This window comes from Notolabrus celidotus, chromosome 1 (assembly GCF_009762535.1).
Source record: "Notolabrus celidotus isolate fNotCel1 chromosome 1, fNotCel1.pri, whole genome shotgun sequence".
Taxonomy (NCBI): domain Eukaryota; kingdom Metazoa; phylum Chordata; class Actinopteri; order Labriformes; family Labridae; genus Notolabrus; species Notolabrus celidotus.
In genome coordinates, this window is record NC_048272.1 from 6,150,196 (window position 1) to 6,178,032 (window position 27,837).

General features: G+C 39.4%; 1 protein-coding gene across 1 annotated transcript; it reads right to left on the minus strand.

Moving 5' to 3' along the window:
- Window positions 1-16,737: 16,737 nt before the first annotated feature.
- Window positions 16,738-27,752, minus strand: LOC117812852 (RNA-binding protein 5-like). The gene is made up of 25 exons (XM_034683827.1): window positions 27,662-27,752; window positions 25,928-25,981; window positions 25,698-25,848; window positions 25,302-25,451; window positions 24,256-24,325; window positions 23,805-23,878; window positions 22,898-22,981; window positions 22,585-22,645; window positions 22,389-22,457; window positions 21,308-21,468; window positions 21,089-21,186; window positions 20,179-20,266; window positions 19,772-19,840; window positions 19,615-19,687; window positions 19,420-19,526; window positions 19,187-19,316; window positions 18,985-19,076; window positions 18,689-18,871; window positions 18,460-18,609; window positions 18,258-18,332; window positions 17,985-18,164; window positions 17,762-17,836; window positions 17,573-17,673; window positions 17,355-17,484; window positions 16,738-17,167 (listed from the first exon to the last, which is right to left on the minus strand). The coding sequence occupies exons 2-25, from the start codon at window positions 25,942-25,944 to the stop codon at window positions 17,042-17,044; spliced, it is 2,514 nt and encodes an 837-aa protein (XP_034539718.1). The 5' UTR covers window positions 25,945-25,981; window positions 27,662-27,752; the 3' UTR covers window positions 16,738-17,041.
- Window positions 27,753-27,837: the final 85 nt, after the last annotated feature.

Here is a 27,837-nt window from a genome sequence, read left to right on the forward strand (position 1 = left end):
AATCAAATTATTATTGTGTGGATTTTGTGAGGCAAGTGCGCGCACGGGGACGCGAGCTCCCCCCACACTTGGCACGCGCCTTTTCTAATGAGAAAGGTCGTGCATTCGGCTTTTAATGTGTAGAAATGGAGTTGTCTTTTCACACGGTGATGTCGACGGGGTTTTTTATATATTGTGGGATTTATCGTCGTGCCTGAGCGCGCATTATGAATCTACACAATGAGACTGAATGAGCGCGACGAGACCGCAAACCAGTCATTTGTTCCATTTACTCGACTGCCCCTCTTAATTAGTTCCTCTAATAGAACTCACGCGGGCTCACAGGTATATTCATCCAATAATTGCAATGCTTTTTAAAATTTTGATACGCAATGAACAACGTAAACAGCTGCCTGAGCCATGTGCCACAAAACCCCACTGTTGCTTACGCACTCATACGCACGCTCCATTTCTAGGTCATCAGCGGTGGCTGGTTTTGATGTCACATTGCTCCGGGGATCGTTTCTTTTCATTCACCCTAGATCATGTTCACAGGGACATACATACACCTGCTGCAGTCAAATGAGACCAGGTACTTTCATCCCTCTGACTCTTAATCTGTTTTCATGAAAGGGGGCATCATTCTGCCCAGATACATTCTTTATATTTTATACCACAAATTCCTCTGCTGTCCTCTTTAACCACACGTTGCTTTGAAGCTGTTGCAGTAACCATGACCTTGTGGAAAGCAGAAGACATTTAACCTCTGATACATATAAGCCCAGCATCTGCTCTGAGGTTGAGCCAGTGGGGAACAGCTACCCATAGAGGAAAGGGCCAGAGATGCTGAGAAAGAGGCTGGTTCATCTCAGGGGTCAGCAGAAGGGCTCAACAGATGTATAGTTCAAAGACACAATCAGTCTCATGGAGGCACGTGGTAAGTTCCCAGAGCACAGCCATTATGCTATTCTTAATCACTAATAACATGTTTCTCGGCTAAATTAAGTGCTGTTTGCCATTATGGAAAAGAGGGTGAATACCAAGGGCATCTGGTATAGGGGCAACGCTTTTTCATCTGTAATCCCTCTGTCTTTTCCTCATTTATTCGTGTGTGCCAGTCACACCATTCCTCACCTGTCTGTCAGGTGAAAGTGTGATACATGTGAAGCTCTCAGAGGACTTTCTGACTGCCAAGAGCATAGCACGGAGAGGTGTAACCATAGAAACTGGATGAAGCAAAGGTCTGAAACACAAGTTCTAACCACTGAGCAGAGGTGCCAAATGACTATTGAAGTATGGAAGCATTTAAGTATTTTAGCACACAAATGACATTCATTAATTTGACACTTGTATGCTAGGGTACTTCAAACCACACAGATAGGGTCGTTTGGAGCAAATTAATTTAATGAACTGCAACAAAATCTTTGACATTGCATGAGATACTTATTCCTCATGGAAGCACATAGTTATTCTAATGTTATCCACACACATAAAAACATGGCAGAATATAAAGAAATGTAAAAGTCTACATCAATCAGACGACAACCATTCTCGCTGCTCTGTTAGCCTTTAGTTTAGCTTCATATTCTGAGCTAAATAATGAAGTCACTAAGATAACATGCTTACAATTCACTATGTCAACAAAGCAGCTATTTTCCTCTGACCATACATACAGGATGGAAAGCACAGATGATGTTGGCCTGCTGTGTATCAGGCTGTGAGGTTTATATGAAATATAAAATTTCATAGCTGCAGTGATAACAGCAAATTTCTGGATGGACATCAGTCTATATTTTAAGTTTAAGTTTAGCTACAATTTAACCCTTACCTAGCTAATGTTACATCTGCTAGGAAACTTAAGAATTACTCTAGTTAAGGATACTCAATAGCTAGGAATTTCTTTAGCTAGTAATCTACTACTATCCTATTGTTTCATGTAACAACATCAAACAGTAATGTAAATTTGTATTTATTTTCAATTTATTTTCAGGCCAACAGTTATACTAGCTAGCAAGTTGCTGAATGCTAAAGTTAGCTGTTTTTGTGAATGAAAGAAAAAGAGGTGAATCAATTTAAGATACTCTTCAATAGATGTTTCTATATCTTTTAAATGTACCAATTTGAGCAATGCGATATGACATAGCAGCACTTGAGCTCTTCAATCTTGAATTGAATTAGAAGACAATGGACTGTGTGAGTATGGTCAATGACAATGCTAGCATATTTGTGTTGTGCAGTTTTCTGCTTGCCGTCTTACCTACCTTGGTGTATATGTTAGCATAACAACATAGTCAAATAGATTTAAACGAGTAATACACAAGAGGATAGAGGGAATGAAAATTGCTAAATCAGACATGATGTTTTACCCAAGTGGCAACCTCTGGTCTCAAACTATGAAGCCCATGCGGAAGTGTTATAAACTGCAGTTCATTGAGGATCCACTTGAGGCTGGCTGCAGAAACACCGAAAACCACATAGACACCAATTCAAAAAAGACAATATTTGCAGCATTAATTAACATGTTTGCAGCCTGGTTCAAAAAACGGCTTGGCTCTATGTAGTTAATTTCTCTATAGGCACACACTGTACAGGGGGTGAATTTTTTTCTAACGCGACGGTTCAGAAGATATTAAGATTACAAGTTTTTGCCCAAATAAGGACATGACTGACTTGACTAGCCAACACATAGCTGTTGGCTAGGACGCTCAAACTCCGCCCCTTTACGTCACACTATGACTGGTTGAGTTCTGCATTTCCAATATGGCTGCCGCCGTCGATTTGCTTCAAAACCGCGCTCAGGAACAGATGGGTGACATCAAGGATACTACGTTCATATTTTATACAGTCTATGGTTTTACCCAATGACTGTAACATTGATTTAATTAATTCCATGGGAACTATGAATGAGTGATAGTGCTTTAAAAACATTCTGCCCATGAGCGGTAGCTATCAGGATGACTACTTTGAAACGCTCCCAATGTCATATGCTATTACATAAATGATTATTACACACATTACATGCCCTGTTACGAAAAAAAACTGAAGAAGTTCCATTTAAGTTGATTTAGATTTTAACGGTTTCTGGTTTCTAGACTTCAGCCTTTTGTGCTGTTGTTTTTATTTTAACACAGTGTGAAAGATTGCTTTAAACACTTGGACAAAAGAGTGAGAATAATTATAACACCTAATGCTCTAAGTCTCTACTTTAAACACACACTTTGCAGTTTTCTTGTCAAAAGATTAATGTAAGCGTTCAACTTGGCCTGAATTGTCTAGCAGTATGTGGTTTGTGCATTTACAGAAACATTGTTAAGTCATCTTTGTACTAACTTCAATGCACACACTTTTGAACCCGAAGTATTACATCTACAAAGCAGCAAAGCCTTTCCAGCAGCTTTGAATGGATTTCTGAAAACAATGGGAGCATGTGATCTCTGGGAGGTCAAGCGAACCTGCAGAATTATATAAGAGGGTATAGCTCTGGAAACTGCTGTTAATACATAAGTGGATCAAGACTTTATGAGGACTTGATAAACAGCCTATTTTTCACTTTACAAATAATCTCCCCTTTTCCGAGGACTATTATTATCCTGCCTCTCAACAAAAACAGTCTAATCTTCCCTTAACTGCCTTCAACAAGATAATCTTAAAACCATCTCTTTTTTTAATCAGTGTGTTTACCAAGAAGTCTAAATGGGGCTTGATTTGTGGCCTTCTGTCTGTCCACCACAGCCCTACAGCCCTGGCAATGTTCATAATTGGGAGAACCAGAAAGAAAAGATCTCATCACAGACCACTAAACCCATTCAGTTTATTTTGCTGAGGCCTGCTGGAAGATGCTGCAATCAAACTCAATTAAGCTCAATCTCCTATTCATCATTTAGGGAGGAGCTCTGTGATTACCCAAAGCAACATGGCCCACTCATGAGCGAGAAATAGCCGTGCCATGGAAATGATGTGGTCATGCAATTACCTGAGAGCTGGTTTCAGTGAGAGGGAGCTTTATGAGGGACTATCGTTAAGGTTTATTATGAATCCAGAGTGGTGGTGACTCATAATCATGCTGCATGAACATCAGCTAACACTGACAACACTTGACATGCTGTCTTGGGGGTTACAGGCATGAGTCACTCTGTAAGTGTTAAAGAAGATTAGTTTCTTGCTCAGGCTATTCCGTTTGTATATAGAGATTAAACATGTAAATAAGGAGGAGGAAAAATATTGTTGTAGAAGCAGGATGTATCTTGGGTTGAAGATTTACATTCTACTCTTTACTCTTTACAAGGTCTAAATTAACAAGTAAGTGATGTGCTAAAAAAGAGGTGATTCAAAAATGAAAATATCCTGCAATTTGGAACAGTTTTATGTTTTATGTCAAATACCAGACCCACACAAGGTTGAGAGCTTTTGCCAAAACTGTCGCCTGCTTAACATGATTATTTTTAGTATACAAATTTTTGCTCAACATTTATCAATTAGGACTTCTTGCCAAAGGTTTCATAGCTAGCTTTTATCTTTGGGGCTTTAAAATACAAGACAGTGGGGCTGTCTAAGCGCCCAACCATGGCCATGACCATCTGCTGCATGTCTTCCCCCGCTCTCTACTTTCCATGTTTCCGGTCTCTCTTCAGCTGTCCTATCAAATAAAGGCAAAAAAGCCCCAAAATATAACTTTACATTTTTTTTTTAAAAAAACACCAGTGTCCTCAGTATGATGGGACAGTGAAAAAGGTAGACCAAAGTTTTAAACTTTGTATGTTGTCCCTCAGAGTGCTCAAATTTTGTCACATTTTTAAATCTCTTTCTTTCTTTTTTTTTTAATTTCATTTTGGCAAATACAAACTCATCTTACACTTTAACTTGTTTTACAATTTTCAACTGTCCTTGTTCTGGAGCAGTAAAGAGAATCACATTCTTCTCAAAAGGATGTGATGAAGATGGATCCTCTGACATCCGAACCTTTTTACTGAACTGAAATCAGATTACTAGTTACTACTAGTAACCATTTCTCTATTGGTAGTTTCACTTGAACAAAACACCAAAGGCAACAGATGCGCTTACAACAAATGGTAAATGTTACACAATGATGCAGTAAGCTAGAGTATTGAGTTCAAAGCTAGATCCAAAAAGGCAACTAGACTTGAGTATTGAGAGAGTTCTGATGCTTATCAAAAGAAGACATCTGTCATATTCAGGGGATGCTGTTTGTTGTTCTCTCCAGACTTCAATCATCCCAAAGTTTTTACAGAAGGAGTTCAAAAAGTCTCCTACACACATAAACACATACTTGGGCCACCTGCCTTCCCTTAACTTTTGCCATCAAAGAACCAGCACTGTACACACACACACACACACACACACACACACACACACACACACACACACACACATGCACATGCACATGCACACACACACACACACACACATGCACATGCACATGCACACACAAGGACATGCACACACACGCACACACACAAATAACTCTGCAGGACAGAGTGGAGTCCTGAGCATTATTCCTCTCCACGGGAGGAATTCCCTGAAGGAGAAGCTTGGCAGTTCCACAGGGGAGCTACAACATGGAGGCCAAAAGAGGGGGTAAAAGGAAAAATTCTGTACAAAGTTAAAATCTAATCTTCTGCATATAAAATGTGCACTAAAACTAAAATGAATAACATTGTATCTACCATTGTCATTGGGGATAAAAATCACATGGAGATGTCTGTTGTTTACTCCACTACTTTGAGCCATTGACTAGACACGGACACCATGCCTCAATGCTCCTCCCATTGTGAGATGTGAAGCCATGATATCGCCTTGGTGGGTGCTTACCGTTGACTGTATAAATGTACAACAGACCACAAACCTTAATTTCCACCCATTGTGAGATGTGAAGCCTAAAGACATCATATTGATGCCTTATATATTGCAACATATTGTACTTGTGGAGACACGGCATGCACAGAGGCAACCTTGCTGGTACAGCCATGGGACTGACATCACACCCTTTCTGCTAACCAAGACATGCATTTAACTTACCGATAAGACGTAGAAGGTCAACCATGTACAGTTCAAAGCCGAACAGATTCTTGAGTTGGTTTGAAGCAGACACCTATGGATATGGAGAGTTCACTGACTCTTGTGTTAGTATCTGTTACATTTTACATAACAATTTCTTCAGTTTGGATTGCCATGAAATGTATGACAGTTCATGCTCCACAGAGGAAAACCTCAACTTACTTCTGCTCCACCGCCATTAAGAGATTACATAATTACTTATCCATTGAAATACTCTAAAATCTATTGGATGGATAAGCACCATATTTTCTGACGGATATTCCCGGCCCCATGAGGATATAACTTACTGATTATTAGCCTCTGACTCCACTAATACTACCATCAGGTTCAAATTTGGTGCGATAAGCAAGATGTTTCAATCATTAGATGGATACCTATGAAACTTGGGGATGACATTCATGGTCCACAGAGAATGAATCGTTATAACTTCCGGGATTATCTGACTCTTCACCTACGTCTATCATCTACCATCTTTTTGCAAATCCAGACCATATCAAGTTAACATCAACCCAAGCTCTGCTATGTGGTCTATGTTGTGAATATTCTGCAAACAGGGTTAGCAGACACCCTGTAAACAAACTTTTTAGCATGCAGTGTTAGCATGCAGATGTTAGCATTTACCTCAAAGTGCAACTTTAACCAAGTACAGCCAACGGTTATGAAAAAACGGGGGATGAGTTTATTTCATAACTTATAATAATCAAAGTTAAAATTAGACATAATATTACACTGTAGTGATGCGCGGATCGATACTGAAATATTGATACTTCTGATACCAGATCTTTATGCTCTAAAATCAATTCTCGAATCAAAATATTGATACTTTTGATACTTCAGTCATTTGAGGCAATGTATATCATTAACAGGAACACAGTGGAAAGTAACTAAACCATTGAGATCTTGTCTAAATGATATGTGGTTGGTGGGAACTGCTAGTTCTAATTCTTAATAATTAAACACTATTTATTTTAATGGTTTTATTTTTTTACTTCTTTTCTTTTTTGTGTTTAAAACACCATTTTCACATATTTTGTATGATTCTGTCCTCTGTTTGGTTTTCCTGTTGTTGTGTTAGCTCGGCTATATTGTAAATGAGGCCGCTACCTCGATATACTTACGAGTTTAAAATAAATAAATAAATAAATAACTCAGAAATACACTACTTTCTTTAGATTTACGCGACACATTAGGTGTATTTGCACAAAGTATCGGTATCGGATCGGTATATCGCCGATACCAGCCTGAATTTTACTCAGTATCGGATCGGAAAGGAAATCGGTGGTATCGAACATCACTAGTAAACTTGTAATGTGCTGTTATCACTGCATTTACTTGCAGAATATCAACAAAAATGGGCTTGCACTAAATTAAAGCCTTGAGGTTGTCCAGGTTCTTCTTAAACTCGCCATATTGTAACATATAAAATGTGATTTGATTGACAGTCAAGAGAAAGCATGATATAGCCTAATATTTTGGCAAGAAGCCACTACTAGATCTACAGGGCATGACCAGCAAAAGGATGACGCATGCCGCTTTGTTCACAGAGGTCCGCAAGATTAACACAAACTGAAAGTTCCCCACAGAAGCTCTAGGTTAGAAATTTAAATCCAGTGAAAGAACAATATAACTACATACATCTGATGTAGTTAAATTACATTTGGATGGAAAAAATGTGATCTACCAGACAATATTAGAATGTTTTCTTAAGGGCCCCACTGGAGATGCATCCAAAACATTTTTGGAATATTAAGTAAATAATAAAGACAAAATACCTCTTTTTATGACTGCTCGGATTTAATAACCCATCTAAACTCTTTCTAAATGAATGTGAGGATCAAAAGTTCCTCAGTTATTGAATTCAGTTTTTTTCTGTTTGGACAGCTGGCCAGAGTTTGAAATGACTTGCCTGCATGAGACAAGTGTATGAGCAGTGTGGGTCCTCCTGTGTGTCATGCATTTGATCTGAGTATAGTCTTAGATGTATTTCCTGTTAGATCCCTGAGGAAAGGAACACAAACATTTCACATGTAGACAAACACAACGCTGTACGGTATGTGCTCTGGATCAATGTGGCTTCAACACAATCCACCTGTAAGCATTCAGATTGTTTAATCTAACAACACTGACTTATTTCAAAGCAGCTGTTTGTGTACATGTGCACAGTTAGCAGAGTTTTTTAATACATAGTTTAATGAATACTATAATGTATACTTTAAAAGTTGAGCAGAGTCACGACCCTAATTCAATGCAACAACTCAATTTCCATGCTGACATTACAGCCTGATCTATATTTGGAAATAGTCTTCTCTTTTTAGGATTTTTGTTAAGTTACACAATACTAACAAAATTTACTAATTTCCCCAATTATGAAAAGCAGTTCCAGTATTTGTTTTATATTTAGTGATGCTTTGAATGACGAATCAGTAATATAACTATGAACCCTGAGCCCAGTGAATAGATGAAGCACATGAGTTAGTTTCTAACTTCTTTCTTTAACCCTCCTTTTATGTTGCGGGTCAAATTGACCCTTTTTAAAGTTCAGAAATAATACAAAAATGTTAAAAGTTTTTTTTCGGTATGAAACGTCTTTGCTTGGGTAAATAGTTGAAATCAACATATACAATTAAAATGGTTCATTTAACATTTCAGGCAATATATGCCTTCCAAACCAGTTAAAACAGCCTAAAAATCTGGGCAGCATGTGACAGAAGAGGTGTCTCGTGTTAGTTAATCAACATCACTTCATTAAAAACAAGTGAGAATAAACAGCAGCATTGCACCAAATATTGATTTAAATGGTTAGTAATGGAGTTAATATTGAGATTAAAGAAAATGTATTTGGATTTTTTGGGTTCTGACACTTTTGGATCATTAAATATGCCCCCGGTCAAATTGATATATATACATATACATATATTTGTTCTGGCTTCTAGCCATTATGAGATAGAACAGCTTGAGTTAAAGACAGGAAATGTGTGGAGAGAGTGAGGAATGACATGCACAGGATCCTGTAGGGACCAGGAATTGACTCCTCAACCTGTGTGATGAGGTCTATAGCCTGGGGCGTCTGCTGCTCTACCAACTGGGCTAAGCTGGAGTCCCTGTTTCTCATTTCAAAAGACTTAAACTACATTAAGTCTGTGCAGAAACTCACTTTTTCATAATAAATAATTATAATTTGCAGTTAACGTTCATGTCCTTCCCTTACTTGTCATAGCCCTTGGGCCAAGTCATAACAAATATAGCATAGTGTAAAAAAAAAATAACCTCTACAAACATTTAATGTATTTATAATGGTGTGTCCTTATGAATGCCCCTCGTAACCATAGAAAGTTACTGCCTTCTTCATTTGAACAGAAAATGAACTGAGAGTTGTGTTTGTGTTGTCAGATATTATATTGTCATTATCTGAAGTTCAGCTGTGATATATATTTTGATTCATATGCCCATGCCTCCTTTCCTCCAGCACAGAAAATTACTTTGAACTTTTAAGACTGTAGAACTTTCTGTTGATGTTTTATTGGGAAATGTTTGACAGCAAGTTTGAGATAAATTAGATGTGGTCTATTATAATGAAATAAGCTGATGCACAGTGTAACTTGTTACTCCAAAGTGGCAAGGTAACACAAGAAATGCAAGCTTATAAGTTCTTCTTAAAGATCTCATAGTGCACTATTAACCCAACAGAATAGTACACTCCAATTACACAGGCCTGCTTTTGGTATCTAAAGTCTCTAAAAGTAGTAAGGGAGGTCGATCACTCAGTTACCAGGCCCCTACTCCTTTGGAATCATCTGCCAGTCAGGGTTCAGGAGGCAGACACCCTCTCTTCTTTTAAGAGTAGGCTTCAAACTTTCCTTTTTGATAAAGCTAATATTTAGTGCTGGCTCAGGCTTGGACCAGCTCTAAGTTATGCTGCTATAGGCTTAGACTCCTCTATCTGTCTGCATTTCACTAACTTAAAATCTTTTCCTCTTAAAAAGGTTTCTCTGGATCACTGCAGCTGGCGGCCTACTGCTGTGGACCTGCCTGACTCCAGCTGCTACAACTATTAATATCAGTCTCATTATTACGATCACAATTGCTATAATACTAAAGTAAATTTTAGTGCTTCAACTGATATCATTCCTAAATCTATTATCTACTTAATTATTACAAACGCTACTACTACACCTGCTGACTGTAACTGCCATTAATATTAAGATTAGTCTATTATCATTTCATTTGCAGTTTCTTAAACAATACACATCATTTTACAACTATTATTGGCACTGTAACAAGGTATGGTGGCCCTGAAGGGCAAAACACAATAACATTTCACAAAACGGAAAGAGTAGTGATACGACCTCATACCATCGTTTTTATTTCTCTACTTTCCTCATTGCTTTTTCCCCTTGTTAAGGTGATTTTCAATGATTTGCTTTTGGTATTCCCTGCCACTTCCTTCTTCTGTCCCTTCCTCAATCTTATCCTTGTACTAACCCTGCCTCAGCCTTGCACTTTCCCTCCATGGACTTGAACCAAGATCCATCAGACTGATAGGCAACAACCCTGCCCACCACACCACAGAGCTGCTTGGCAGTGCATGCTTTCTTTTAATCTTTTCATTCCACCGTTTTGTTGTAGTAGTAAGCACAGGTCAGCAATCTGTGAGGGAAGTGTTCCATCTCACATTGGAAGCCCATAGTGGGATTTGAACCCAGAACCATCAGATTTCAAGGTAGCAGGCCTATCCTCTACACTACAGGGCTGCTTGAGCTATGAATTGTAGGTATTTTCATTCCACAATTTGGATATTGTACTTCAAAATGCACAGTTCAAAATATAGCGTGAGGAAAGTGTTTAATTTCCATCTCCCATGGACCGTCCTTACCAGGATTCAAATCAAGGACCCTTTCACTGAAAGGCAGCAGCCCTGTCCACCACACCACAGAGCTACTTTTCCATGTTTGCCTCTTTAGGTCTTTGTAATTCACCATTTTGTTGTAGGCGTTCAAAGGCACATCTCAACCACATTGTAAGGTAAGTGTGTCATGTCCATCTCACATTGGAAGCCCATAGTGGGATTTAAACCCTGAACCGTCAGATTGAAAGGCAGCAGGCCTTTTCTACACTACGTGACACTTTCGAGGAGGGACTCAACTGAGTAGTAGTAATAGAAACAGGAAATTATGTCGAGCTGTCGGGTTCTGTCCAATCAGAAACCAGAAGTGTTGTCCCGACCCCTTCTGTTTTGTGAAATGTTGTTTTTTGTGAAATGTTGTGTTTTCTGTAATATCCTAGTGTTCTGTGAAATGTTGTTGTGTTTTGACCTTCAGGGCCACCGTACATAAGTCTGTATGACCTGTGTATTTTTTTGTTGTTGTCTGTCTCTGTGCATCTCCCTCTAACCCCCTCTCTCTGCACAGTTGCAGCAGATGGCTGTTCACCATGAGTCTGGTTCCACTCAAGGTTTCTGCCTATACAAATGAAGTGTTTCCTTGATGCTGTAACTTGCTGAATGCTGTAAAGTGCTCTGCTTATGGTGGAGTAAGATAGGATAAGATAGAATTTTAAAATAAGATGGGACTCGGTCTTCATCATATCTTGATGTTGGGTCGTTTTTAATAATCTAACAGAGTACAGTCTAGACCTGTTCTTTTTGTAAAGCATCTTGAGATAACATTTGTTATGAATTGGCACTATACAAATAGTGATTGGTTGAATGATTCAGTTCTGACCATAGACCGTTTAAAAATATGGACGTAGTATCCGTGACGTCACTGATCTGTTCCTGAGCGCTGTTTTGAAGCCAATCGACGGCGGCAGCCATATTGGAATTGCAGAAATCATCCAGGCAGAGTGTGACGTAAAGGGGCGGAGTTTGAGCTTCCTAGCCAACAGCTATGTGTTCCCAACCGGGAGTCAAGTCAGCCATGTCGTTATATGGGCAAAAACTCGTAATCTAAATATCTTCAGAACCGTCGTGTTAGAAAAAATTCACCCTCCGTACAGTGTGTGACGATAGAGATTAGCTACGTAGAGCCAAGCCGTTTTTTGAGGCTGTAAACATGTTTATTAATGCTGCAAAGATCGTCTTTTTTGAATTGGTGTGTATGTGGTTTTTGGTGTTTCTGCAGCCAGCCTCAAGCGGATTCTCGATGAACTGCAGTTTATAATACTTCTGCATGGGCTTCATAGTTTGAGACCGGAGGTTGCTGCTTGGTTCTGACAGACGTGTGCATGAACTTAAAGAACTCAAACTGTTTCTCAGACACAACAAGAGTGCTTTTGCGAGATCTTATTCATATCACATCCTCAATACATTCGGGACATGGTGTACATATGCCAACTTCAGCCTCTCACTATTTCATTCAGTGGGTGCAAAATGTGGCCACTGACTGTGTTATGCAAAACAGCTTAGTCAACTGACACAGATTCTGGTAAGCTGAGCCGGTGCCGTGTGAAAACTGAGTAGGCATTCACAAGAGTCCCTGTGAGACAGTGAGCACAGTTCATTTCGTGCTGCGGTATTAATCAACAGGCAGATCAAAGCTGTTGATCTGCTACATGGTTACTTAACAAGCACTGTTTGATTGTCACTCGGGAGGAGAGCTGGCATATTTGCTGTCCATGCCACCTGGCAGAAGCACAAACCCCTAATTGTGACATAAAGGAGGGATCTTGTTGTTGTTATTGTTTTTTTTTTCAGAAAAAACATGTGAAAAATGTTTCAATTAACTTTCACCTGTACCATTGTGACTGTTGTATCATGACCCAATAGCAGTGATGTTAATCCCTCACTCTCAACCCCTCCCTGTGCTCAGCGTCAGTGAGGACATCAGCGTGTCAATGTGGGACAGGTGGTGCTGATGTAAGCAGCAGCAGACAGAAAATTACAATCACATCAAGATGGAGAATACTTTTAATCCGACAGGAAGTTAGATAGAAAAGGCCCTCAGAATGTCAGTGTGCATAACCATTTAACAATATTTGGAAACAAACATTTTATAAGTAATTATCTTTTTATGCTAGAGAATAACCTAAAGTTTTTGGGCATTTAATCACATTTAAAGTAACTGGTGAAAATAATCCCTAGTACAGTGACACTGCCCTCTAGTGATGACAATGACCTCCTAAAATACTCATAAATGCAGCACTGACCTCCACATAACACAGATTAAAGATGATTACAAATATTAGCTTTTAAGTCCTCTAAACCCTTTGCCTAAATTTCACTGCAAAATGTCACAGTACAATTTTGATAGTAAAAGAAAAATGGAATGCATTCTTGAATGCAGCCATATGAGATTGAACCATTCTTCTAAAAAAAAAGGAACAGAAAAAAAACTTCACTCTGCTGCAGAATCAAGTAAAACTTCCAGTGGTTTTACCCACCAATAGATACTCCAATTTTCTCTCCGTTTTACCAGGGAATAGGAGAAAGATGGATTGGCCTGAACTAAAAGCAAAGACTCTTTTAATGACATCTTCAAAAACACTGAAAGCTGGTGAAATGTTCCAGTCGTGAGGCCTCAGGGACGAGGGTATGAGGCCAGCCAAGGAGGCTCTGGCAGAAATAATGAATATGTCTAACGGTGAATGAGAGATGGAGATCCAGCATAACCAGGGGAGATTTTTCGACTTAAAATTGATTTGAAGCCCTTCGTCTATCTAACATCTCACCAAGTTCATTTTGTCTCTTTAACAAGCCGGATCAGTACTGTGGGTAGACAAGGGCTTTACCTGAAGTCATAAAGTAAGTGAGCTGATGAACCTCTTTCACTAAATACTATTTAGCATCTTGATTAATTCAGAACATTTAAAAGAAAGGAACATTAACAAGCATTTCTATATACTAGACTTACCTGTGCAGTAGCTGTACTGAATGTAGTGGATCACAGAGCACAGAGAACACGTCCCAAGCTCAAGGACGAAGTCCCACAAGATTTTATCAGTCAATTCAACCAATCGATTGTCGTGTACAATCATTGCATTCTGTACAATAAGGCTGGCTGGCCCTCTCTCCATGAAAGATGCAATATCCATTGGAATCTTTTTTTTCTATAAAGCTGTCAGGAAAATTACTAACCTACATTACTTAACTTCTTAATTACCCAGACCGTTTATATCAGACTCGCACCTCAAACCAGCTACTTTTGCATGTTCCTCGAGTTCGGTCAGAACTGGGAAAAACTGCTTTTTGTTTCTCTGCTCCTGACTCCTGGAACAAGTTGCAGCAGTGTCTTGAATTAAATGCACTTTTAACTTTTGGACAATTCAGAATCTTAATTTTTAACCTTTCAACCCCGCTCTGCAACTGTTTTAGCTAGGTTAACCTGTGTATATTTATTGTATCATTTTAACCACCGGCCCTTCCTATTTAAGGGCTTTTATAGTCAATCCCCAACACCTCCTTATATTTGTAGTATTTTATTGGATCTTTTTATTGTTTTTATATCCAAATAAAAAAAAAGATCCTATTTGATGACTTTGATACTCCTGATGCATTGTTGTTTGTTTGTGTTTGTTTTTTAAATGTCACTGTAAATGACTCGATATCATTGTAAATGAGGGTTGCCCCTCGGTGATCTCGCAAGTATAAATAAAGGTTGGTGATTGATTGATTGATTGATTGATTGATTGATTGATTGATTGATTGATTGATTGATTGATTGATTGATTGATTGAAAGCTCATGTGAGGATTTTTTTAGCTGATAATGAACAAGCTGGAATTAATATTGATGCCTCTTTATGAGCTGCAAAAGCAAACAAAACCAGGGTTTACTGTTTCTATAGTTACTTTTAATGCCTTAGACCCTGCACAGATAGCTCATGTTGACTGATGTATTGGAATATTAATAGGAAGCAGGGTAAGATTTTTTGTTAAACAACAATTTTTACACATTTACAAGACAAATCATTTAGGTGATAAGACGTGGCTATCTCTGCAGGGGGTGCCAAAATTGACCCTGACAAAAAGTTCTTCAGAGGAGCTTTAAATAGTTTAATAGTTAACTGCAATACCCTTCTTAAAAAGAGGTCTCAACCATACTCTTTGTTGTTTCATCAATAGAGACCCAACGCAAGTCAACCATGAGAAATAATTAGCAACGATGGTAAGGAAGCACTTCTTTAGAACAGGCAGAGACCTTGGGCAGAACCAAACTCATGTTGAACAGTGATCTACCGTGACCATTTGAGTCTAGAAATATTCTTCAGTTTACCATCTCAGTAAAGCCCAGATATGGTGGACAAGCATAACATAAAATGAGTCTAGTAATCTTACAAATATGAAAAAACAACGCAGAAGCTGAATATGACAGAGAACTGGACGTAACTTATGATCCATTTTTGTTAGCTCTCAAATTCAGATGAGGAACATCCTGGACTTTTAGTGTCAATGAATGGATAAACATCCTGCAGTTCCACAGCGAGATTCATAATGATAGAACCTGGACAGGAATCCCCACCTACAGTTAGGTAAAAGAATCATAACTTGCTCTCAAGCTCCCTGACCACCATTCCCTATTAATTGATCTAAGAGATCACTGGCCTCACTTATCTATTATGTAAAGCTCATTATTTGCAGTGGTGGACAGTAACAGAGGACATTTACTTAAGTACTGTACTTAATTACATTTTTTGAGTATCTGTACTTTACTTGAGTATTATTTTTTGGGGGAATGTATTACTTTTACTCCACTACATTTAGAAGACAATTATTTAACTTTTTACTCCTCTACATTTCTATCAATGCTCTAGTTACTCACTACTTTTGCTTTGAAGTCAGCTCATGAATTTCCTTCTCTTTTCGTAAATCTGATCCCTAAGACAGTAAAATGTGTTTGTGTAGTTCTGTTTGTCTCAGTGGTTTAGTCATACCTGTATATCGTGTCTCCACGGTTGAACGTGGAGCAAACACAGAGCAAATTTCACTCAGATCAGGCAGTTAATTTAGAGGTGGTAATGATGGCTATAATTCTCCACCTGATCACCCATGGCCATATCTTCAGCGCGCGTTAGAGGTTTTTAAAATGAAGAATGATACGTATCATTTGAAATGTACTCCGTTGCCCTCTCTGCTCAAACATACAAAAATTCACTGTCTAACCTGAGAAAGCGTGTTGAGCTACGTAACATTTGTTTCATTCCAGATGAACTTTTCAAACTAAGTTGTCTGTGCTTGGAGTGACTTAGTTTCTGTTTTAGTTCCATGGTATAGTTTTCAGAGATTTCAAATAATGTTTTCTAAATAAACATAATGTAAGCAAATGTACTCCTATGTATTCTTGACTGTACTTATGTATTGTGAAAATACGTTTTGAGATTTTTTAAGAATTACTTTGAATACTTAAGTATTTTTAAAAGCAAGAACTCCAGTACTTTAACTCAAGTAATAATCTGACAGAGCAACTTTCACTTGTATTGGAGTAATATTTTACCTGGAGTATCTGTACTTTGACTTAAGTAATGAAGCTATGTACTTTGTCCAGCATTGATTATTTGTGAATAAGTCTTCAAGTAAAAACTAATATTTACCTGACTTTTCCTGCTATGAAATGTTACTTGGCCTCACATCACTCATTACCCTCATGGCTGCATGAAAGTTTGTTGTGAAAATCTGACAGATTTCGATTATGTTATTTTTCTCATAAAACATATTTTATAAAAGGTAGGACACCGTGTATTGACAAGTATTGTAAAGCACAAAGGTTGGTTTAATTTTCACATGAATTCTCTCCATCACAGAAACAAAAGCCTCAGTTGGTCCAAATCATTTTTACACACACATCAACAAAATTGACATGTTCATCAGCTGAACACATTCTGACAAGATATCAAGCTATACAAAATAAAACTAAATTCTATACACTTTGATGGGATAGAAATTTCAGTTCAAGTTTTTTACAGGAGGAAAAAAAAACATACTCTCTTTTCCTTTCACAGATAATATGGCCCCAAAAGAATCCCCTATTTAAGTATGATAACATATCTCTCTTGTGTTCACTCTGTATCAGTAAAGCGTGCAAACATTGCCTTACGTACAGCATCCTTATAGGTGTCAGATGCTGACAGTTCATATGCGCTTCCTTTAATGCCCAGGCCTGTGCCCTTGGTTCTTAATGAAGCCTGTGGGGAGCAGAAGACACTTATTAGAGGAGACAGATTGCAGGCAGGTAGCCCTCAGGTAGAAGTGCTAATTGCTTTGCGAGTGAAGAAGAACACATTGACATGCGTATTCCATCTGTTTGGAGCTGGTAGGGATTTGAGTTTGATTTTTAAAGAAACTGTAAAAGAGAATTGCTATAGTTCTCACCGCAATGGGAGTAGTGATGCCCTGCTGGTGGCGTCCCAGACCTTTGCCCTGCTGCCAGCCCATCGCTTGCAGCATTTTGTTCCCAATATTATCACTCGTTAGGCCGTCTTTTGTTGGCTGCTCATAGTTTCTGTTGAATGTGAAAGACATAAAACATCAGACAGGTCCACTTTTTGGGATTTCAGATGGTGTACAGTGATTTTGAATATGAGCCTTACACTGTGGGGGCTGGTGGTTTGTAAAATTTCTTCTTTGGTGCAGGAGGTTCAGGAACACCATACTTCTCCCTTCTCTCTGCAGCTCTGTCTCTGTACTTCAGCTGATAAAATAACCATGAAGTTTCATCAAATGTTCACTGCATACATCACTGACAGAGTAAACTAAGAATGAATTATTGGGGTGAATACCTCACTCTCTTTCCTCTCTAGCTCCTCCAGCTCATCTTCTGTGAGTTTTGATCTTCTCTGAATCTCCAAGTTTTGCTGTAAAAAATAAAAAGCCGTTATAAATGCTGAATCTTTGAGTTACCAAGCTGTGTATTGAAGCTCTTTAAATATAACAGATGGCCCCACACCAGGCGGGGTTCATGGCTACTGTCAGATTTAACTCCTGCTGTTTCTCCGTCCTCACCTTGTGGAGGTCGGAAAGCTGCTGGTGACGCAGCAGAGTATCTTTGGTGGGGAACTGCCGTCGACACAGCAAACAAATCATCTTCTCCCAGTCTGTTATTTTTCCATCTTCCTCCCCCGCTCTATCTGAGCTTCCCTCCTCTGTGTCACTGTCTCCATTGTAAGCAGCAACCACACTGCTCTGTAATGTGAAAACAGTTCAAGCTCATGGGTTACAGGATTTAGTTTGTGTTTGTTATTTTGTAGTGGGGAATAAAACAAGCAAAAAACAAACCTTGGCAAAAGTCTCCTGCTCTGCCATCTTGAATTGCTCAGCCATGAGGGATGCCATCTCAAAGCCTCCCATTTGCTGAAAAGGATGCCACAAATCTCATCAACGAACAACATATACAAGCTTTATAGTATCATCAGTTAGCTTCCATTCAAGTTACACAAAGTAAGGGATAGATAGAGTGGTAAAAGTCACTCTCATGTACCTTCTTCTCAAAGAGATAGAAGCCTGCATCAGCAGCTGCAGACTCTCTCCTCTCCTCGTCTCTGGACGCTCCAATTCCGTGAGCGCCTCCCTTAAAACTCTCTTTCTGCTTATTGAAGCTTTTTGCCCAACGCTCCATGTCCTTCGCTATCTGTAAATATATAAACTGTTTGTACACTTCTCTTGAAAGTTACACGACATGACAAAGGAGATTTCTGTGTAGCATTTACCTGCTGTGCAGACTTGCTTTTAGGCTTGTCTTTTTTCTCTTTGGCCTCTTTACTGTTTGCGGAGGAAGAACCAGCCGCTGCGTTAGCTTGTTCCACACTTGAGTCAGATTGAGGGGCGGGAACGTATTGCTGCTTCTCACTGTCCCAGTAGAGGTACTGCTGCGTCTCAGAGTTATAGTAATACTATTGATGACAAGCATATGAAGAAAAAAAAAGGCATAATTAGAGCAAATTAAATCACCTCTAAATGCAGTGTGTGGCTTTATGTCGATGCAGTAAGGCTACAGGGCACATACTTGGCTGTTGGGGTCATAGTACAAGCCGGTCTGGGAGTCATAATAGTACCCTGAAGCCTCGTCATACTGGTATGTAGAGGTATCAGGGGTAGCTGCAGATGGAAAAATATTAAAATATACTTTATTAAATCACATAAACTGATATAAGGTTGATTTAATCACTCGTATAAAGACAGGTCATTCTACAGTTCACTAATCTCACCTGTTGTGTTAGCAGTCATGGCAGCACTGACAGTAGCTGCAGCAGTGGAAGTTGATGGTGCTACCAGTGGTGTAGCGCAAACACTTGCAGTCTGCTGCGCCGCATCAACAGGCCTCACAGCTTGATGTGACTAATAGTGGCAGAAAATCATAATCTTGCATCCATTACACAACACCAGAGTGTTACATTAAAACAAGGTGTTCTGCTTTCAATCATAGGTGTCATGTTTATACCTGTACAGCTGGCTGGCTCATAATGCCAGGTTGATAAACTTGTGCCGCCTGGGATAGGACCACACCTGGTATGGCTGCAGGGATCAGAGTCTTTATTCCTGGAGCAGCTGAGGACAGGTGGTGATGAGAAAATAAGTCATCTCAGCCTTAGGAATAAAAAGAAGTCAACACATCTGAGTGTTTGACACACATTACCTCCCAGTAATCCATCTCCAATGACAGGGGCCAGTCCTTCAGGCTGCTGCTGCCACACCTGATAATTCTGTTCCTGTGGATCAAGAAGACATCGAGTCAGTCGTTTGTCTTTCTTGAAAAAGTTATTGTTACAATAAAGTCAACTGTGCAACTTTACTTGTGTCTGCTGGAAGTAAGCCTCTGGAGGGGCGATGTAGTCAGAGCTGGTCCCTGAACCTTGCTGTAACTAAAAATATACAAGGATGATAAGTTGATTGCAATAAGACAAAGATTACAAACAAGAAGCCTAGTTAATCATCCAAAGTTGCATTTTCATTAGGAAGAATATCTTATGAAAAATCGGGATATCAAGGTAGCACAGTATCCATGTTTTTAATAAAGATATGGCTTACTGTCATTTCAACATTTCTCATGAATATAATCCAACTGAGAATCAAAAGCCTACTTCTGACAGCTGACAGTCAAGAAAACCAAAACGGACAAGTTAGTCCTACCCTACTGTCTCAGAAATTAAAACAATGTAACATATTGAGGTAACTTGAAACAGTAAGCACAGATAAATACCTGACTGGATGACCACTGAGCAGCAGCAATGGCAGTGCTGGCCACAGAGAGAGCGCTGGCTCTCACCCCCTCAGGCTGTGCTGAGTCTCTGGAGAGGAAAGAGAGTGATTGGGTTTTTTGAGGGGCCCCTTTACGTCACACTATGCCCGGTTGAGTTCCGCATTTCCAATATGGCTGCAGCCGTCGATTGGCTTCAAATCAGCTCTCAGGAACAGATGGGTGACCTCACAGATACTATGTCCATATTTCAAACAGTCTATGGTAATGACATGTGGTAAAGGACTGGCAGCTTCAAGGACTATAGCCTCTGTACATAGGGTGTACGATTTAACCACTAGGTCAAACTGGCGCCCCAGAGAATGATGGGTTCAGCCAAAACTTTGCAGCTCATGCAGGATGAAAGTGATTCCTCGTATTAGCTTTAACTGCGTTTGCTTTTAAATACTGAACCTGTGTGCAGTTTCAAATAGCAAAACTTTGTGTGCAATGTGCTCTTGGGGGTACGTTTTAAACAAGTGTATCAGTTTTATCAAATATTATTTGTTGGGGCGCCGTTGGACTAGCGGTCTAAGCGTGTGCCCCATATACAGAGGCTATAGCCCTTGTCGTAGAGGTTGTGGGTTTGATTCCAGCCTCGACCATGTACTGCATGTCCTCCCCCACTCTCTACTCCCCATATTTCCTGTCTCTCTTCAGCCGTCCAATCAATTAAAGGCAAAAATGCCCAAAAATATATTTAAAAAATATATATTATTTGTTGTGCATTTTAAAACGAAAAGGATAAAATTATCCGTACAAAGTAAGAATAAAACTTCCCACATGGTGCCGTTCACACATTACAGATACAAAAGAGCTTATGTGCGCTATTCATAGAGAGCTGAATCAAACAGTATGTGGTGTGATGACTCACTTCCTAGCGCTCTTGGCATAATCCACACCAATTGTTTTTCCATCCAGTTTTAGAGGTGGCTGAAGGCTCTGGAGAATCGTGAGCAGCTGAGAAGCCTCCTGTAGAGGAAAAGATGATACAAGAGTGTCAAATATGTATATCCCACCAACCCCCTCTACCTCCCCATCAAAAAACACTAACCTAAATAATGAGTATATATCAGCTACAGAAATAACATACCAAGGGGGATGAGAGCTGAACAAAGGCAAAGCCTCTGTTCTGTCCTGTTTGCTTGTCTTTGATGAGGCGGATGTTGCCCGCGGACAGGTTAGCATAGGGTGCCAAAATGCTCAATATTCCATCAACAGTGGAAAGAGGAGCAATGTTCCTCAAAATGATTGCTGCAAAACAAAAAATGTAAAATGAACAAATGGAAAAAGACGACTTATGACGAATGAGAAGCAGGGTTGCAAAATTCCGGGAACTTTTAAAGTTGGAAACTTTCCATCGGAATTTATGGGAATAAACGGGAATAAACCAGGAATTGACTAAATTGAAGGTTGGCTCTTGATAGGGAACTTAAATATAGTTGGGGAAAATATATTTTAGCATAATCCTGACTAAAACAACCAGATTTCATAGAAGCACAGTTGAATATCTATGCAGAGCCATCCTCAACAAGGCTGGACAGTGACACTGAAGAGGAAGAGTCGGAGTTGGATGTGGAGGAAGTGGACATGGAGGATGTTGATGAGATCCAGGAGGAGCCCATTGCCTGGAAGGGTTTAGGAAAAATGCAGAGGCTAGGCTTGAGAAGCTTGAGGGAAGATGCTTTTTTATTTGTATGTTGAATGGGACTTATTTGGAGGGAGAGGGGCTCTTTTCATTTCACATTTTGAATGGGACTTTGTTGGGATTGCATTTTTTCTCATTTTTGAAAGGGTTGGGTTAGGGGGGTGAGTAATATTTAACTCAACATTCATGTTTTTGTTCTTCAATGAAATAATTGATTGTCCAATAAAATATTTAACCCTTGATGAAGTTCTACTTACAAATAAATCTGTTTTAATTGTATTATTTTGGATGGATGTCTGCTTATAACAAAACAAATATTTGTGCTTGGATATGATACCTTTCCATTAAATGACCCTCAATTCCCAGTTAATTCCAATAAATTCCCATTAATTCCAATGGAAAGTTTCCAATTAGGAATATTTCCAAAATTCCCCAGCTTAACAACTTTCCATGGAAATTTCCCGGAAACTTTCCACTCCTTTGCAACCCTAATGAGAAGTTTCAATGTTGTTGAAAAAACACTCACTGTCTCCATTGTAATCCCCCAGCTGTTGAACCTCAGCACTCAAACCATTTTGTGCCACCGGCTCCCCATCTTTTATTCGCAACAGGACAGAAGAAAGAGAATTAGATCATCATAAATCAGCGCAGACCACTCAAACTGAGCAGGACAAAGATGAAAATGTGTAGGGATAGAAGATGAAATGAAACTATCAACTCACCAACTTTGGCTGCTCCACACCTGAAACACTTCAGCCTTTTCCGGAAATTGTACAGGCCACACTGCATTATAACCCAACAACAGCTCTTTAGTGTTTTTATTGTACTTTCATCAAACGTAAAAAACACAGGGAAAATGATCCATGATCAATAAACCTCTCAAAAATGTTTTATAACCCAGGTATATTTATATTTGTTGTTTCTTTTAACTTCTCATAACTCCCTTCTTTTATTCCTGTGAGCTAAGAGACAGACATGTCAGTGCGCCATGCCTCTGTGAAATGGCAAGTTAATAGAATATAATGTTTCACTTACTGCATTGCAAAGCCAGTTTTCAAACTTCTGTCTCCTGTTGCTGTAGTGCACTGCAATGTTTTTCCCTTGGATCACCAACTCATTCTGTGAAGTCAAGAAGCCACCAATTATTCCAAATCCTGAGCCACGTTGAAGCCAAAGAGACAGGTGAAGGTCCTGCCACTACGTCACTCCATGAGTGAGAGCAGCAGGAACAGGACAAGGTGGCTAGGCTTACACTCGCTGCTTAGGTAGAGTCTCTCAGGGAGTAACAAAGACAGAGAAGTAGGAAGAGAAGCTCAGAGAGGAATGGATTGTTCTGTGTCTCAGCAAAAAAAAAAACAGCGCTAAGTGTTTGGGATCGGAGTGCTGCCAGCTCGTCCATGTCTCACTCCAGCCTTCGGGTTTTAAATGGAGATGAGGAAAATACCCAAGTGACTGAGCTGGAGCAGAATGTGCTATGAAACCATGGGACAGGAAGAAAACCCCCTTATAAAGACAGGAAAAGTGTTTTTCTTTTTGTTAATTATGTATAATTAGTATCTAGGTTTTTAAGTTTAAGTTTCTGTATGATTAGTATCTTGGTTTCTATTAGTTACAGAGAAAAAAATAGATGTAAATGCATTTTACAGAGCGAAAAACCTTTAAACTGCTCATCTATACTGAATTTTCAACAGTTAACTTAGCCTGCTGCTATATACCTAAAATAATTATGAGATAATAAGGTGTCTGACATCACAATTTTAACTTCTGATATCACAGTTTTTATGACTTAGGTTAGAGGCATTAGACAGTCTTCAAACTTAACAGTATTTGGCTCTGTATAGTACAAATGCTGCACAACTCCAAATGATCACACTCATGTATCGCTTCATCTGGGATCTTATCTCCCAAGAATAAATCTAAACTTGGTGATTGTTGAGGCAACCTGATTGGTCTCCATCCATCGGGTAGAATCTTGCAAGTGATAAAACTCCACGAAGGCGAAACCTCGGCTTATACCTAGAGACAGCATTCAAATATAGACGGGATGCGTGTTAGTGAGAATGCTTTGGTGCAACATTCAAACTCACAATGGGCTTGTACAGTCCAGTTCAAGTTAATACTGTGTTTGGGAAGGCACTTATAGGGTCAAAGGGATGGTGGTAGACATTTTTTTTTTCACCTTAGCATGTAATGTCAGTACAAAAATGGTGCATACAGTTACCTCCTTACCTGGCCATATCATCAAAACCAGATTGGCAGTCTACGCGACATACAGGATCCTGTGACAGTTTTGCAATAGGAGCCTTTTTTTTTCTCTCCAGGGGTAGCATTAGTTAAGGTAAAGTGTATTGTAAGATAGAGTGGGAGGCACTACTTTTTCCAAGAACACTCACCTGTCCTTTTCTTCATCAATCGGATGTCCACAGGCTGGGGACCCTGCAGCTGCTCGAGTGCTGAGCGGATCTGGAAAATGAAGCACACAGTCAAATCCATCTGAGTACAAATGATGTTCCTTCTTATTATTTGGGAATAATTAAGCTCAATCAGATAACAAAAACATCAAGGGCCTCATTCTTCTTCTTAGGTTAGATAGAAAGAGTTTACACATCCTGCACTCTTAAACTATTTTTTACTACCTCACCATAAAACAGTTCAGTATTAAGCTATCTCTACTTTTAATAATATACATGTATAATATTCACAACTGATCCAAGGTGTAACTGAATTCTGTGGCATAACTTCTAACCCATTCCAGGTCCGTTTATTCCTCTTCACCTGTAACACCATTACACTCCTTACAATAATTTGCTAGTTACGGTGCTATCTTGCAAGTGTGGCTGTATTCTGTAACACATCACTGAAGTGGGACACTTCCACCAGATCCGTGTCCGGTCCGGCTCCGATCTGCTTCGGTCCGGCTCCGTGCTCTCTCGTCCGTCAACACCCACCGGTTGGGTTTTCAGAACACAGCACGGAGCAGGACAGCAGGACAGCTGGAGTCATGTGACCGAGGTTTTCTTGTAATAATCACTGAATCAAGGATTCCCCTCCTTCTCTCTAGGCCTGCCTCTGCTCTAAAAGACACTTTGTTGTCACAGTTAAGTTAAAAACGATGTAACGATAACACACAGTGTTTTATTCTGAAAAATAACCGGATGCTTTAATTTTGTTTTGGTGCCTAACTCCCTGTCCCGCTCCATCTGCTCTGTTGAGATTGATTCGCTGTGCTCCGGCATCCGGCAAAAATAGAAGTCTTGCACATCTGATCCATTGCGTTCCGACCTGCCGGATCAGAGACGCAGCCGGAACGCAACAAAGCGGATCCAGTGGAAGTTAACAGACTGACTAGAATAGAAACCTATCAGATCCGGTGCCATGGCGGATCGGAGACAAACCAGAGACAGATCTGGTGGAATTTGGCCTTGAGTCGTGGGCTTACGTCTTCTTCTGTGACCTGAAGAGAGAGTCCCCTCAGCATGATAGTTTTGCTCTCCTCGTCCTGATCCATTTTATAGTCCTGATCTGGATAATCCCCCTCATATTCATCATCGGATCTGTCACTATTCCGCCGTTTTCGACCCCTCTGTTGCTGAAAAACAGACACATCATGCTGTTGTTAATTCAGAGGCATGTTATTGTTTTCTTTTATTCAATTCTTTATTTTTGATTGCTAATAACTTTTTAATAATTGCTATATATGCTCTTGTTTGCTTTGTACTGTTTTGCACTGTCTACTTTGCTGCTGTAACACTTGAGACAAATAAAGGATTATCTTATCTTATCCGCTTAAGATGTGACAAAACATAAGCATAAAGTAGTCATCACATTTACTCACCTCTGGACTGTCTCTGCCGTCTCTCTGTCTCTCATCACTCCAACGCCGATCATAGTCCCTCTCCATATCTCTGCCTCGTCTTTCATGCCATTCTGGATAATCTCTCCTCCCATCTGAACCATATCTTCCACTACGTTCACTTCGACCAAGTCTGAAAAGTACAAGTTCCAAAGTGAGATAAGAATATACTTTATATGTGAAACTTTAATGTGAAACAATGTCAGTCTTACCTTTTATCAACTCCCATGGTTTTGTGTGGAGGGTACGTGTTTGATCAAAGAACTCTAGAAAAATGAGGAGATTTTGTGTTAATGTCTCCTAGAGAAACTTTCAATGGTTAGATATGAACCTTAATACTGGAACGTTTGCACTGTTTTGTTTTCCCACTCAATGAAGCTTACAATAAGGCAGTATCGTCGTGAATTACAGTATTTCTCAGTCACTATGGTACATTTCTCAGATCAGAGTTGAAATTCTCAAAACTACTTGTTCAATCTTCACATCATTGCGTCACTTGTGCACATCAAAAAAGCAGTTTCTCATTTCTTTGAACAAGTTGCAAATGCTTTGATACATCCATGCAAATGATTATGTACAATTCTCTGCTGTTCCCTACATTATCAAGTGCTTATGTCATGTTGATCAAAATGTATTATAATGGATCTCTGTTGAATAGTCTCACCCTCCACAACATTTAGTCATTAGTTCATTGCATAAGTCTTCACATGCAAAATGGTTGAACATGTTGTCAGAATATGTCAGTTATATTTCTGTACATTTGCATCAGACTTTTTTTTCTAAATCTGTCCTGAATTGGTGAAAAATAAAATTGGTGAATTGCTCCCATGTGAACTTTCTCTAACAAAGGGATGTGTGAAGCATTAGATCAACCAATGATCAACCAGTTTTCTGAAATAGCTCATGGGTGCATCTCCATCCATCCATCCATCCATCCATCCATCCATCCATCCATCCATCCATTATCTTGACCGCTTATCCTTTTAGGGGTCACGGGGGGCTGGAGCCTATCCCAGCTGGCTTTGGGTGGAAGGCAGGGTACACCCTGGACAGGTCGCCAACCTATCACAGGGTTAGGTGCATCTCATGAACCATCAACTGGGAAGTACATATATACTTATATTTATATATGTCTAACATTGACTTGTAAATGTGAGTCTTACCCAGTCTCTTGCAATCAATCTCCCACATACACTAAGGTGTAACTTACAATCTGCAATAACTGTCATCAAAACTTTAGCCATAGATTACATCAGAACGTCCCTCCAGAGTACACAGTTATATTGAAAACACGACTAAGCAATTTGACTGTCTTATCCGTACACAATGACACAAGGACGTGTCATTCTGATGGCACTGACATGTTCATTGACACGTGTTTACTTTTGAGAGATGAACTCAGGATTTGAGCAAGATATTGGTTTTTGCAGGTAATCATGTTGTTTTGCTATTTGTACGAATTGTTTTGAGAAATGCACTTACTGTTTTGCAAATGTCGAGGATGATTCGAGAAATGTACCAAAGCGACTGAGAAAAACTGTAATTATTTTGTATGCACTTCATCCTGATGACATCAAATACTGTTAAGTGTAAAATGCTTGAATTCCTTTACATACAGGTAACATATGGCGGGGTGAGGTCACAGAAGAAGTACAGACATTAACTACGAAATTAGTCACTTTTAAAGTCAGACAGAAAATGAAATCGTTCTGCAAACTGAGGTAAACCTATGTCGTAAGATAACTAGTGTACGACTCTTTTCACTTTGTATTCAGCTGCAAATGTTTCAAGCTAACGCTAACGTGATAGCAGCAAGCTAGCAACGTTAAATGTGCTAAACTCACGTTAGCTCAAACATCTGCTAGAAATCATCCAGTTCAGCATTTAAAAATCAAATCACGTTAATAACGAAACGATCAAACTACCAATTATGTCGTGTTTCATACCGTAATGTTGCCACGGCTTGCTAGCTTTGTCGTTGGCCTGCTTCAGAGCGGAAAAAGGGTTTAATGTTTATCTAATGTTTCCCTCAGCAGGCTAGACTTCTTCTACTTCAGGAGGATCGTCAGCTAACATGGAGTACACTCTATCGCCACCTACTGGCGGGGGGTGGAATAAGAGG